The sequence below is a fragment of the Cinclus cinclus genome, chromosome 1 (genome assembly GCF_963662255.1).
Source record: "Cinclus cinclus chromosome 1, bCinCin1.1, whole genome shotgun sequence".
NCBI classification, from domain to species: Eukaryota; Metazoa; Chordata; class Aves; order Passeriformes; family Cinclidae; genus Cinclus; species Cinclus cinclus.
In genome coordinates this window covers 65,527,245-65,539,726 of record NC_085046.1, presented here as the reverse complement: position 1 = coordinate 65,539,726, position 12,482 = coordinate 65,527,245, and the positions used below count along the sequence as shown (strand labels likewise).

General features: G+C 40.8%; 1 protein-coding gene across 1 annotated transcript in view; it reads right to left on the bottom strand.

Moving 5' to 3' along the window:
* The window catches only part of ELOVL2 (ELOVL fatty acid elongase 2), a 37,011-nt gene extending 24,802 nt beyond the window's left edge, over nt 1-12,209 (bottom strand). Inside the window, exon 1 of the mRNA XM_062498960.1 lies at nt 12,097-12,209. Within this exon, the coding sequence (XP_062354944.1) occupies nt 12,097-12,099 (3 nt within the window). The 5' untranslated portion in view covers nt 12,100-12,209. The remainder of the gene's footprint in view (nt 1-12,096) is intronic.
* Nucleotides 12,210-12,482: the final 273 nt, after the last annotated feature.

The following is a 12,482-nucleotide window of genomic DNA, read 5'->3' as shown; positions in this document are numbered from 1 at the left end:
CTCCCAACAGTGTCCTACTGTGCTTGATGAGTTAATTTCAGCACTGAGAAAATGCAGCCAGGCTGAGGAGAGAGACACAGAGTGATGCTGAGCCTCTCTGCAGGGCAGGAGCTGCTGTGGGTGTGTTTGAATGCCAAATATCCCCACACCAGCCTGCACTGCAGACACCATTAACAGATTTGCCTTATGAAGAACCATAGTTGCACACTGGAAGGACCAGCTGTGGCCTCTCCATTCCTTTACTGGGATTGGGTTGTGATCTGGGCAGGGACAAGCTCCTGGCAGTCCCAAGCCCCTTCCTTGTGTTTCTTCTGCTCTTGATTTTGGCCCTCAGATTGTTCAAAATGAACAAATTTTGCGTGAACATGTGGTAATGAGAGGTTCTTTCAGCACCTTAGGCTTTAAACCTCTGTCTCTGCAAGATTCTGCTGCATTCATGCTTTCTTGGAGAAAAACCCAAAAAAACCCCACAACTAGAAGTATATGTTTTTCTAAACAAACAAAAAAAATTGCTCAAAAGAAATAGATGATTCATGATACAAAAAGGTTTATCATAATTCACAGCACTGAGGAAATTGAACTAGCTTTTAGGAAAGTGTCATGGCTACAACCCATAAAGAAAGGCATTTTATGAATTTCAGACAATTACCTTACTAGCCTAATGATGGCTTCTGTCACAGGAGGTGACTCGATTTCTAGGTGTGGGACCTGTGCAAAAGTCTGCTTCCATTTTTATCTCCTTGAGCTATACAGTAACTCTGTCATTATTTCATGACAATGATAATCCCTTTTGGAGTTGTTTGTCTGTGATGTGCCCAGCTGCTGCATTAATTTGAAACGTACCTACTCCTGTGCTTAATGGTTTTTGGTTAGATTTAACAGACTGCTTTGGAAAAAATACTGTAATGGGTTTGAGTGACTTGTAGGAATGAGCATGCAAAGTTATTTGCTTTCATGCTTAAATTACATAAACAAATCTTACATGTCCAGAACAAAATAAAACACCCTGTATATTCCTTTTATAATAAAATACTATAGACAAACCTATTCTCAGCTTCACTGAAACAAAAATTAGGTGCTGAATGCTTCTAACAGTTAGATGGAGGAACAGGAATTGTAGAATATTAAGACGAAAGAGCAGAATAAAAGAAAAGAATCATAGAATTGTTTAGGTTGGAAAACATCAAGGGGGCATCAAGTCTACCTGTAAACCCAGCTCTGCCAACTCCAACACTAGACCATGTCTAGTGCCACAGCTACACATCTTTTAAATACCTCCAGGGACAGTGACAAAATCACTTCTCTGGCCAGATTGTTCCAGATCTTAACTCCTTCAGTGAAGAATTTTTTCCTAACACTTAATCTAAACCTCCCCTGGCACAACTTGAGGCCAATTCATCCTGTCCTGTCACTTGCTGCATGGGAGAAGAGGTCAACCCCCACCTGGCTACACTCTCAGGCAGTTTTAGAGAGTAATAAGGTCCCCTTGTGCCTCCTTTTCTCCAGGCTAAATACCCCCAGCTCCCACAGCCACTCCTTATAGGACCTGTGCCCCAGACCCTTCAGCAGCTCCATTGCCCTTCTCTGGACATGCTCCAGCACCTCAATGTTGTTCTTGTAGTGAGGGGCCAGAACTCAACACAGGACTTGAGACGTGGCTTCCGCAGTGCTGAGTACTGGGGGATGATCACAGCCCTGGTCCTGCTGGCCACACCACTGCTGTTACAGGCCAGGATGCCATTGGCCTTCCTGGACACCTGGGCACACTGCTACCTCTCATTCCCCTGACTGTCAACTGGTCTAGGTCCTTTTCCTCAGGGCAGCTTTCCAGTCACTCTGCCCAAAGCCTGTAACACTGCCTGGGCCTTGCTGGACCTCATGCCATTGGCCTCAACCCATCGATTCAGCCTGTCCAGATCCTTCTGCAGAGCCTTCCCATCCTCCCGGGGATCCACACTCCCACCCAACACAGGTTACTGTCTTCATTGACCCAACTGCAACCTCTCACACCTGGCTGGGATGAACAGACTGTGTGCTGAGTAGATGAGCCAGTCTGAAATGAAATCTACCTCCTTATATGAGTGTGCTTAAATGACACAGTAAGGGCTTGTACCAGCTGACAACCTTGTTCCCATCTATCTTAATTAGCACTACAAAAATTCAGTGCCTTGGTTTGCCTTCATTGGTAATTTGAGAGCAGGACTTTTTCTAGGAGGTGCAGAAGAGAAACTAATACTGTTCTTAAGAATGTCCCAGCCTTTGCCTCTCTTTCAACATTGAGCAGCTTATTTTAGTTTCACAGGAAGAATAGTAGAGATTTACAAGATACAGATTTGTAAGATTGTTACAGAAAATATATTTGTTTATATACCTAAAACTAGTAGCAATAGTTTGGGGGAAAAAAAAATCTTACTTAAAAAAAGTAGGTAATTTTGTGTGACTAGTTTTGACACCTTCCTGTCAGCACTGCTACAAGAGATTCTACTGTATTTCTGGGCTTTAGAACATGTCCTTAATAGTACCTCTGGGCAGATTAGAGGCAAATGTCTTGCTCAACATGATCTGTCACACTTCTAAAGAAAAGCAAACAAAACCATTCTGAACAAATCCATGTCCTCAGACAACTCTCTTCTCTCTGGCAAATCACTGTGATAGCTTTTATCAACGAAGGTATTTGGGTTACAAGGCTAAAGATTAACATGTCTTTCATGTTGTTTCTTCTTTTGTACAGGACATTGCTCTGCGTATTAGCAATGTACATTCCTTTCAGGATTTTGGACAGATTTGTGGAAGATCTATTTACCTAAACCTATTAAAAAGACAGTAGGTTATCTGAGCAAATCAAATTACCCAAGTGGAAAGATCTGGAGGGAGCATGAAGTCAACGATGATAAAGCAGCAGAGATCTCTTTAATGAGATATCTCAGTATTTTTGCACAGAAATGTAAGTGAATAGGTAGCACAGCGCACATACGTGAATTAGTTTTCATGCCACTGCACCTAAAACACAATTTCAAAGTCACTGGGTATGTAAAAAATATATCACTTCTTACATGTTTGTATATCTTGTTAAGTATTTGTCTTCATTGAGAGACCAATATCTACTGGTTTTCTAGCAGTTTTAGCAGAAGTAGTAAATTAGGCAAATGCTATCTAAACAGTAAAGATACCAAAATAACTTTGATTTGTCAAAAATACCTTTAATTTCTCAAAATTCCAATGATCTGTCATTAGGCATTATTTATTGCTAAGTGAAAATACAGCCTCAAGTGATTTAGGTTTGCTCTTTATATAGCTTTATAACCAAACTATTTGTATCCAATAGAAACATGAAAAAGCTTTCTGAAATAAACTTCTTGCATATGAGTAAACCGCATTCAATCTTACGCTATCTGGAAACATTATGGATTACTCTTGTTTTGTTTTGTTATTTTTTTAATTCAAAAGCCTTGAATGTCATTCAGCACCTCAAAAATCTGAGATAATTAGTTATTCTTACACAGTATTCTTGTTCTTACACAGTATTCTGGAAATTAGAATACTCTGTACAAAATAAGATCACATTTAAGACTTCAAAGAAAAAAGTGGAAATGGGTGCCAGCCTCTGCTCTCTGGTACAGCTCCTGGAAGTAACAGTGATGTTTTTTAACTACCCCAATTGAAAATACATACATGATTTTTATTATGTAAATGACAATTTTTCCTTGATTCCCTGAAGACTTCTGCTCTGCACATAGTCAGTGTCTAAGAAGTACTGGAATGAATCCAAATTTAGCAGCATGTTTAAAGAAACTGATCTCTAATGCTACCCTGAATATATTTAAATATACAAATATTAAAGAAGATTTTGTAAATGGTAGCATTGGCTCTAGAATGGCTGAAGTAGTGGATGAAATGAAGCAAAGTTGAGTCCAAATCAGAACTGCTTATAGATTAAATTGTTCAAGCTTTTTATTGCTTGAAGCATTTAAAACTACTCTTGAACAAAGATGTAAAACGAGGGACAATTCTCCATCACAAATTGCTTCAGACAACCTAGGGTTTTGCCATATTTACCTTCTAAGATTTGTGTGTTATATCTGTAGGGGAAACATATAAAAAAATCCCCAAAGAAGGGACTTATTTAGGGATTTATATGTGAACTGTAGTGAAAGTTGAAGCTGAAGGAAGAAAGGTGAGCCATATGTTGCTATGAATTGTGTCTTATATGAAGGGATATATTCAATGAAATTGGGAGGCAGGACATCCTGGAGCTCAGAATAAACTGCTGCTTTGTGTAATTTATGCTTAATATATGAATCTCACTGCTAGGTAATCTCACTGAGAGTAGGAACAAGCTGGAGTGAGCTCTTGAGAGAAACACAATTAGCTGGGGCATGAGACTGCTGCTATGTCCCATGGATGTACTGGGAGGGAGGGAAAAATAGCTAGAGGAGACACTATCTTAGATCTTCCTTATTAGCATTTTAGATTAATCATTTGAAGAGAGAAACTGGAGTCTTTACTTGACATGGTAATTTCTGTGTCCCACATTCTGGGACATTCTCTCCACTCCAGTGGTAACAGGATTAGGGGCTGTGCCACAAAAACCTTACCCAGCAGAGTGGTGTTGCCAGAACTCCTAGAAGAAGCTTAGTCCTCTGTGGTAACCTGGGCTGCCTTAAGGGTTCTTTTGCCAACATAAGGTGGATCCACGGGAGATGTTTTTTGCTGCTGTAGCAATCTCACTGCCTGAATCCTTCCATATCTCCTTCAAAAGCATTTAATTTGGTATGACAGAAGTGACTGAAGCCAAGAGAAGTGAGGGAAGTCCTGCTGGTGGTCTGGGTCATATAATATGTGGACAACGTTTGGTAATGCTCTTGCTTTGCAGAAAATAGCCAAAAATAGCTAAGAAAAGAACTGTTCACTAAGAGTGTAAACAACTCCATCTAAATATATAGTCATTCTTTCAGAATTCCAAGAAAAGAGAGAGCTGTATCTTTGTTCTGGAGATGCAAGCTGTGTAATACATTTTAATGTAATGCAAAAATCTCTGAAAAATACGGTATAGTGGAAAAAAATAAACAAAAGAAGGCTGTTCCAGCTTTAGCACAGAAAATAAAAAAATGAATGGTCTTTGTATGTTTCTTTTCTCTTCCTATTTCTTCAGAAGGCTTTCACATTAAACTGTAAGCACTCCAAGAAAGAAGGATGTTGTTACTGTGGTCAGTAAATTTTTAAAAAAACTTCAAGAGCATATTTGAAGATAGCACAGAATAGCACAGTCTATGTTTGAGCAGTATACAGTATTTCTAAAAGGTCTTAGTGAGAGCCATGTCTGGTCTGAAAAATTGTATTTTATTTTCAGTGTTTTTCAGCCAGATCATATTTTAGTCCTATTAATTTTTCATACTATGCAATATATGATTTATTCCACTGCTAGAGCTTGCATGCGTATGTGCAAATGTCTGGATATTTTCCCAGTTGATATTACCAAATTCAGCGTTTTTTGTGACAGTTTTCTTTGCAGTTGAGGGTTATTTTTTGCATGTATTTAGAAATGGCTGACTGCAGGCTGGCAGCCAGGTGAGGCTGGTAGCTTGCAGGTCTGCCTGTTATCTGACAAAGCAAATTGGTGGGGGAACTGATTCATCAAATAGGTTGGTTTTCACTGGAGGGAATTGAGAACAGCTGTTTGAACAGACATTACAGCCAGAAGTGCTGAACACCTTCTCTTGTGCCGATTTAGTCACTGAAGAGAGAGCTGGGCGGATGATGGTGTTACTGAGGATGTAAAGATAAGGGGAAGGTAGCTGCAAAGGGAAGGCAGGCTTGCAGGTTTTCTCTGAGTAGCTGCTCAGGTTACACCGCCTTGAAGAAAATGCAGTTTTCAGTAGTTTGCTCAACAAGAAGACTGGCTGGCCATTTCTGACATAAAAAAATGAATGGATGTGAAGTTTGGTAAAAGACACAGCTAAATGTAGCCAGAGGTTTTATCTGGCTGTCTAGGTGGCTTGACTTCAGATTTTCTTAATTTATTGCTGCCCAGAGGAATTTTACCACAAGGCTTAGCAGTGCCTGAAGGGAATCAGGAGGCTGCCAGTATTATTTGCATCAAACCTGAAGCAGAATATTTGACTCCCTAAATTACCAGGAGCATGCTCAAAGATCCTCCTTACACCAGCAAACTGAATTTAATTTCATCTTCAATTTTAGTTCTGTGTTCTCTCTACTCAAACAGATCTTTCAAGAAAGAGTTGAATCATCCAAGATGTCTGGGGTGTAGTGCTGTGGTGTGTGATGCTGAGGAGTCTTGATGAGGTCTGTGGTCCCAAGGGAGATGTGGAAGCTCCTTTTTCAAGGGACAAGACCTGGGCACCCTGCTCCCTGCACTGTGCAGATGAATGGGCTTGGAGAGGGTGCAGGAGCTCCCTTTCTGCAGGGTAGTAACTAAGCAGCTGTGGCTGCTTCCCTCTGATTGCCAGTGGCTGCTTCTGGAGCTGGGTACCTACACTAGTATTTCCCTTGATAAACACAGCCAAGATAAGAAAGCAGTACCTGGATACGTGCAGCAGCCAGCATGCCAGGCGTGCCTGTGATGCCACAGTTCACACCTGCTCTATATTTAATCTGTCAGTGGACCTTCAGCTTGCATTCTAAATCAGCCCTGAGCCTCAGACTAGTATTTACCTCTGGAATTTATTTTTCTGCAACTACAGGTCCGGTCTCCCTATGGAAAATTTAAGTATGAGTCGCAGCAGGCACTAGAATCCAGATGTGGAAATAAATTATTCCAGCTCCAAATTTCCCTTTTCTTTGATGGTAGTGATGGCTGACTACCCTCAAAAAATCAGGGGGATGTGCCAGCCCAAGCAGTTAAGAAAGTAATAAAAACATGTCAGATATGAGTTCAAGTTAGATAGAACAGTAGTTTGACCTTAAAGATCATTTAGTTCCAACCTTCCTACCATGAGCAGGGACCTTCCACTAGAGCAGGTTGCTCAAAAAAGAAATCTTTCCTCTTGATAATATGCCTCTGTTCTTTGGGGAGTTAGAAATTAATCTTTTGGCAAGCATGGACCCAAACCAGCTTTCCATGCAGATTCCATGCATCTCTGGTAAATAATGTCACCTTTATGCAGTTCCATTTGTGCTAATGGTACTTTTTGTGGATGTTTCCACACCCAAACCAGATCTTAACATTAGGAATGGGAACTGTGGACCCAGCAAACATCCCCTGTCATTGCCCACACCAGAGAAACAGCTCCCACAGGCAGACAAAAACTACCACAGAAAAGAGCAAGCCCAGAAGGGACAGGGCACAGACCTCCCCTGAGTTAATTCCTGTTTTCTGCTAAAGCAGCTGGTGGCAGAAAGCCAGTCCCATCCTTCAGTATCTGTTCCTGTTATCTTTCCTTCTGGTGAAAGGGAAGCGGATGAGTTTGCGGCTCGGAGGTTGAAAAACTTCCACACTTGGCTGTGTGGAGTGTGAGTTGGGGTGGCCTCCACATGAGTCAGAGCACAAAGCTCTCTTAAAGAACCCCTCCTTAAGCATCTTATGGCTCTCTGAGTATTATTCCCAGAGGGCTTTGAGAGAAACAGTGGCCTGCTAGAGGCAGAGCCTTTGCCTTGCTGCCCACGTGGCAGTGAGTACAAACTGTGGGTACCACAGTTCCTCACCCTGAGGAAGCAGTTCCCTTTGAGCTTGCTCATTGCCCCCAAAACAGCAAGCACGCTCTGCTTCAGGTCTCTGAGCTCCAGGCCAGGCTTTAGCTGGTCACCTCGGAATGGCAGAGTGACCCAAGGAGACCTGCCATGCTTGGTCTTTCCCAAAACATGCCTGCACCCCATCCTGCTCATGGTTGCAACCGCAGTGCAGGCACGCCCCATGCCAGCTGTAACCCCCTCTATAGCTGCAATATCCACCTTCACTGCTGAATTTTTTATTGGGTTTTTTTACAGGTGTGAATCTATAGACAACCCTTCCTACTGCCGCTTGTCTGAAACAACAGATTAGGGAATGGTAAAATTATCTCACACATAAGGGAAAATGCAATGGATGATTTCCCAATGAAAGGGAAAAAAAAGTTAAATTGACTTTTGGATCTTCTAGCATTCACCTTTCCAAAAAATTGTGATGCAAAATGAAGATCAAACTGTAAAAGCTTAGCATCGGTGTTTTCATTCTCTCTTCCTAGCTAACAAAACATACCTTGCTTTCTATTTTTCCTTTGTTCCTCCAAAAGACTGGGTTTTAACTCGCAATACTAAGGTACCACAAAGAGAGCTCTTATGGCTCTCTGAAAATTCCAGATTTCACCTGTGGTGAAGCAGAAGGGCAAGTCCTTCCACATACTGAGAAATTTATAATAATGCAAGACAAAACCCCAAAGCTGGTTTACTGCAGTTACATTTGAGAAGTGAGTTGTGCAACACTTTAACATGGTGTAAAACTCCTGAAAATGGATTGCCTGGCTTTGGGGATTGCTGCCAAAAGCGGGCACTTTGCAAGCACCTCAGTTGTGTGTGACAGGTCTTTACAGCCAGGAGATGCTGGAGGAAGAGTTTTCTCTCGAGCCTGATCAGTTGTGGGTTGATGGCTGGTGACTCACATTGGAAATGAGAGTTTGAGCTGTTTTCAGCTGGGGAGCCAACATAGCCCAGACTTTTTGCTTCTGATAAAAGGGCACTAATATTTAGCTTCCTTCTGCTTTGGGTTTTTTAATTTTGTTTAACAAGAGGTCTATTTTCACTTGGTTTTGTAGTCCTGCTCAGCACTGCACCTGCTCATCCCATACATGGGAATAAGGATGGAGGAATAGCTGCTTTATGGTTTTTGTCAGGACTCAAATCAGCTTAAAACACCATCAATACCACAGGTGAGAAAGCACCAAGAGGCAGAAGAATTTTAGTGAAAACACTGTAAGTATGTGAGCTATTTCAGACATCAGTCTTGTTTCTGGACCATGCAACCTGCTAGGAGACATAGAAAATATTAACTGCTCACATAAAATGAGGCAAGACTTGTTTTACCAGTCACGCTACTGTCAGATTAGTTATTGCATGATAAAATGCTTTTACAAAATTTATCAGCTGTTCGAGCTTTTTTCTTTTCTTTCTTTTTTTTTTTTTTAAGTACAAGGAGAAGGAATATGGCAGGTTCCTGCACTACAATTGCATGGGTTAGAAGAAAAGTGATTTAAGAACCCATTAATATTTTCTTCATTTTACAAAACCCTTTCATAACTCAAGTGCTTGAAAGCATTCTGACTTTTACACATTTTTTATTTCTCGATCTTACCAAAGGCTGAGGGTCACAGTATCTCCAAGTGAAAAGTTCCCTTTCTTGAATGACTGTTTGCATGATTTCTCTTCTGCAATTTCCAAACCTTTTTTTCCCTCTGTTCTTTGTGAACCTACTAAGTAGTCACTGAAATAATGCAAGCCAATTTCAGCCCTTAAAATAGATATTATATGGCCTTAAAAGAAGAGTAAAAAGGAAGCACTGCTGCTGTGACCCAATTTAAAGTATCTGTCAGTCATGTACACTCCCAAGAACCGTATCTTTATAATCCATCCTCTTGCTTGTTATCAGAATTTCAAAATGAAACTGTCACCAAAGCAGATCAGTGCAATCCTTTTAAAAGTAATCCTACTCAATTCTACCTGCTACACAGGGGAACATCAGCTTAACTTGTAATTAAAGAAGATTTCTCTAGGGAGACCTCAGATGTGGCCTGCCAGTTCCCATGAAAATGGTAGCAATTACTGACCTCATTTTGCTTTGCTCTAACAATCAGATTTAAAATGACAGAATGACCTGAGCTGGGACATAATTCCTGTCAGTGACAATGTAGCAAGAATATATGACTGTGAGGGAATAAACAAAAAGCAAGTCAGTTAAAAATGAAAGAAAAGATAAAAATTCTGCCTCCTCCTAACAGCCTGAGTGAATACATCACTTCGTCAGGCAAAGCAGCAATCCCTGGGAATGAGTTCTGGCTTGAATAACAGAAAGTTTCCTTTGGAGCAGGCAGGTCTTAAAGTTACAAGCAAAGAACCCCAATGAGTTTTTTTAGAGAGAGGTTAATTCTGTTTTGGTTGCTTTCTTAATTGTCTGTTCAGCTCTTGTTGACATTATGAGGCATTGGGAAGACAGATCAGTGTCAGAATTAATTTTATATCAGCAATACAAAGCCTGCACATCTCAGTTTACCTGCTTCCAAACAACTAGACTTGGTAAAGGATGCCGAACCAAACTGTGTATGAAGAACCAGTATACAACTTCACCTTATATAAGAGCAAGACAGCCAGCTGCACTTTGAGAAGCACAGGAAAATAATTCTGCCAAAACAAAGGAGGAAATCACTGCTTTAAGGCTTTGGATTTACCAGATTATTTAGTTTTGGAACATAATATTCCCCAAATATATACTAGGTAGAGGGTGTTTGCCCAAAATTTGCCACATGTGCTACTGCACATTTTTTGCAGCAAAGATTTTGCATTCTACATTTAGACCCATACAATAAGTACCCCAAAAGGGCACAGGGAGCAAATGAAATGGTAGGGGAGAATTACAAGTTTACATGGCAGCTCAGTTTTCTCAGTATGCCATATCTTGATAAGTTTGTTTTCCTCACTATTTGCAGACAGATTTTGTTGCTGCTGAGAAGTTGATTTCACAAATTAGTAGAACGCACGCAGGACTTTATTTTGTGCTTGGCATACACAACTGATAATTTTTCTGGAGAAAGAAACAGGGACAAGCTGTTAACATATCCTTTCTAGTACTATGAAAATCTTTTCATTTTCTGCTGTAACAAACTTCACAATCTAAGATGCGCAGGAGATTCTAAGCCTCTGCACATGATCTCATAGCTTGTTGGACAAAGAACCTTGGAAAAACCCCAAACTAAAACAACACCCCCCCAAAAAAACCCAAAAAGCGAGAGCTCTGGTTTTCCCACAATCCTGGCAGTGCAGGAGGACAAAGGGCACTCTATGCCAAAGAAGTAGGTTTCTTGGTTGCCATCCCAGATGTCTGCAACTGTGTCCCCATGGCAGGGATTAATGTGCAAGGGACTGACTGCCCCTCCTGATACAGGCAGGGGGATCAAAAAGGATTTTATAAAATGTGTTCCCTGGCTGGAGCTTTCCCCCACTGAACAGTTTTGCCTGAGTTTCTTAAGCAGCTTGTACCGGTGCTGGGGGGTCCTTGGCTGCTGGCAGGGGAGACGAGGCAGGAGTATTTGAAAGTCTGTGTGGGTAGCATTTCTAGTTCCTCTGGGCACACTTAAAAGTAGGGCTGTGTTTTCTTCTCTTTAAAGGAGAAGAAATTAAATTAAAGTACTAAAATGTAAACATATAAAATTAAATAAAGAGTTAGGGTGTTTTTTTACATCTTGTAGTCTTTGAGACAGGCAACTGTCAACAGCCCTTCAGAAAACTGTAAGTCAAAAACTCAACTTGTAAAATATTAACCAAATAATTGTTTAATTCAGACTTTTTCCTATTCTTTCAATTCCCCTTATAGACATACTTTTGCTAAGGATGGGAGTGGTAGGAGATTGAATACAGTCTGTGAAGCATGTTAAAAAAAAGGGAAACCATGAGAGACGTTGGAAAAACTGACAGCTCTCTACATACATGTAATTGACACTTGTTTCAAACCAGTAACAAAGTCTTGTTGTCAGGGTGTATGAAGCAGAATGCACTTCTAACATATAAAATGCTACAGGTACTGTATGTGAGAAAATGGATGAAATGCAGCAGATTTTGTTTGCATCACTTATCCATGTACAGTACATACAGTCAATATCTTAGTAATTTGTGAAATTCACTACTATTAATTTCATACTCCTGAAGTACTTTAAAGTTGCAATAGCTACAGAATGTGTACAGAAGCCTATTTAAATACAAAAGGTTCCATGTGTAAGTAGAAAATTGTAACATAGGAAACATTATTTTCTCAGAAGCAAATATTGGTCCGGAAAATACTTTCGTCCTCATGAGTGAAACAGTTTCCAGTTGATGCAATTATTTAACTGCCTTGAATCCCTCATAAACATACACAAAAACTAAATCAGAGATAAACATCTGTGGCATTTTAAATACCATGAAAGCCACCGTGCTAGCTGGAGAGTTGGACTGCCATGCACTGGCTTCTCAGCTGTGCTTCCCCTGGGCGGGGAACGACCCTGCAGAGGTGTTGGCAGTGCTGGTTCTACAGCTGTGGCCTCTTTCAGATAAAGGGATTGGTTAAATGAAACTATCCAAACCTGAGCTCTTAAAATACACTGTGCCGGGTTCATGTGAGCTGTGCAGGACAGTGACCTGCAGCAAAGGAATGGTGCTGTGTGCCTGGGAGCTGGCACAGCTGGAACAGCAGCAGCGAGGTGTTCAAATCTTCAGCTAGCTTTTGTAATGACTTCTTTAGGATAGATCCCCCAAATCAAACCCCCTCTGCCCTACATTTTTACTGAAATAAGCCACCAAGTTAT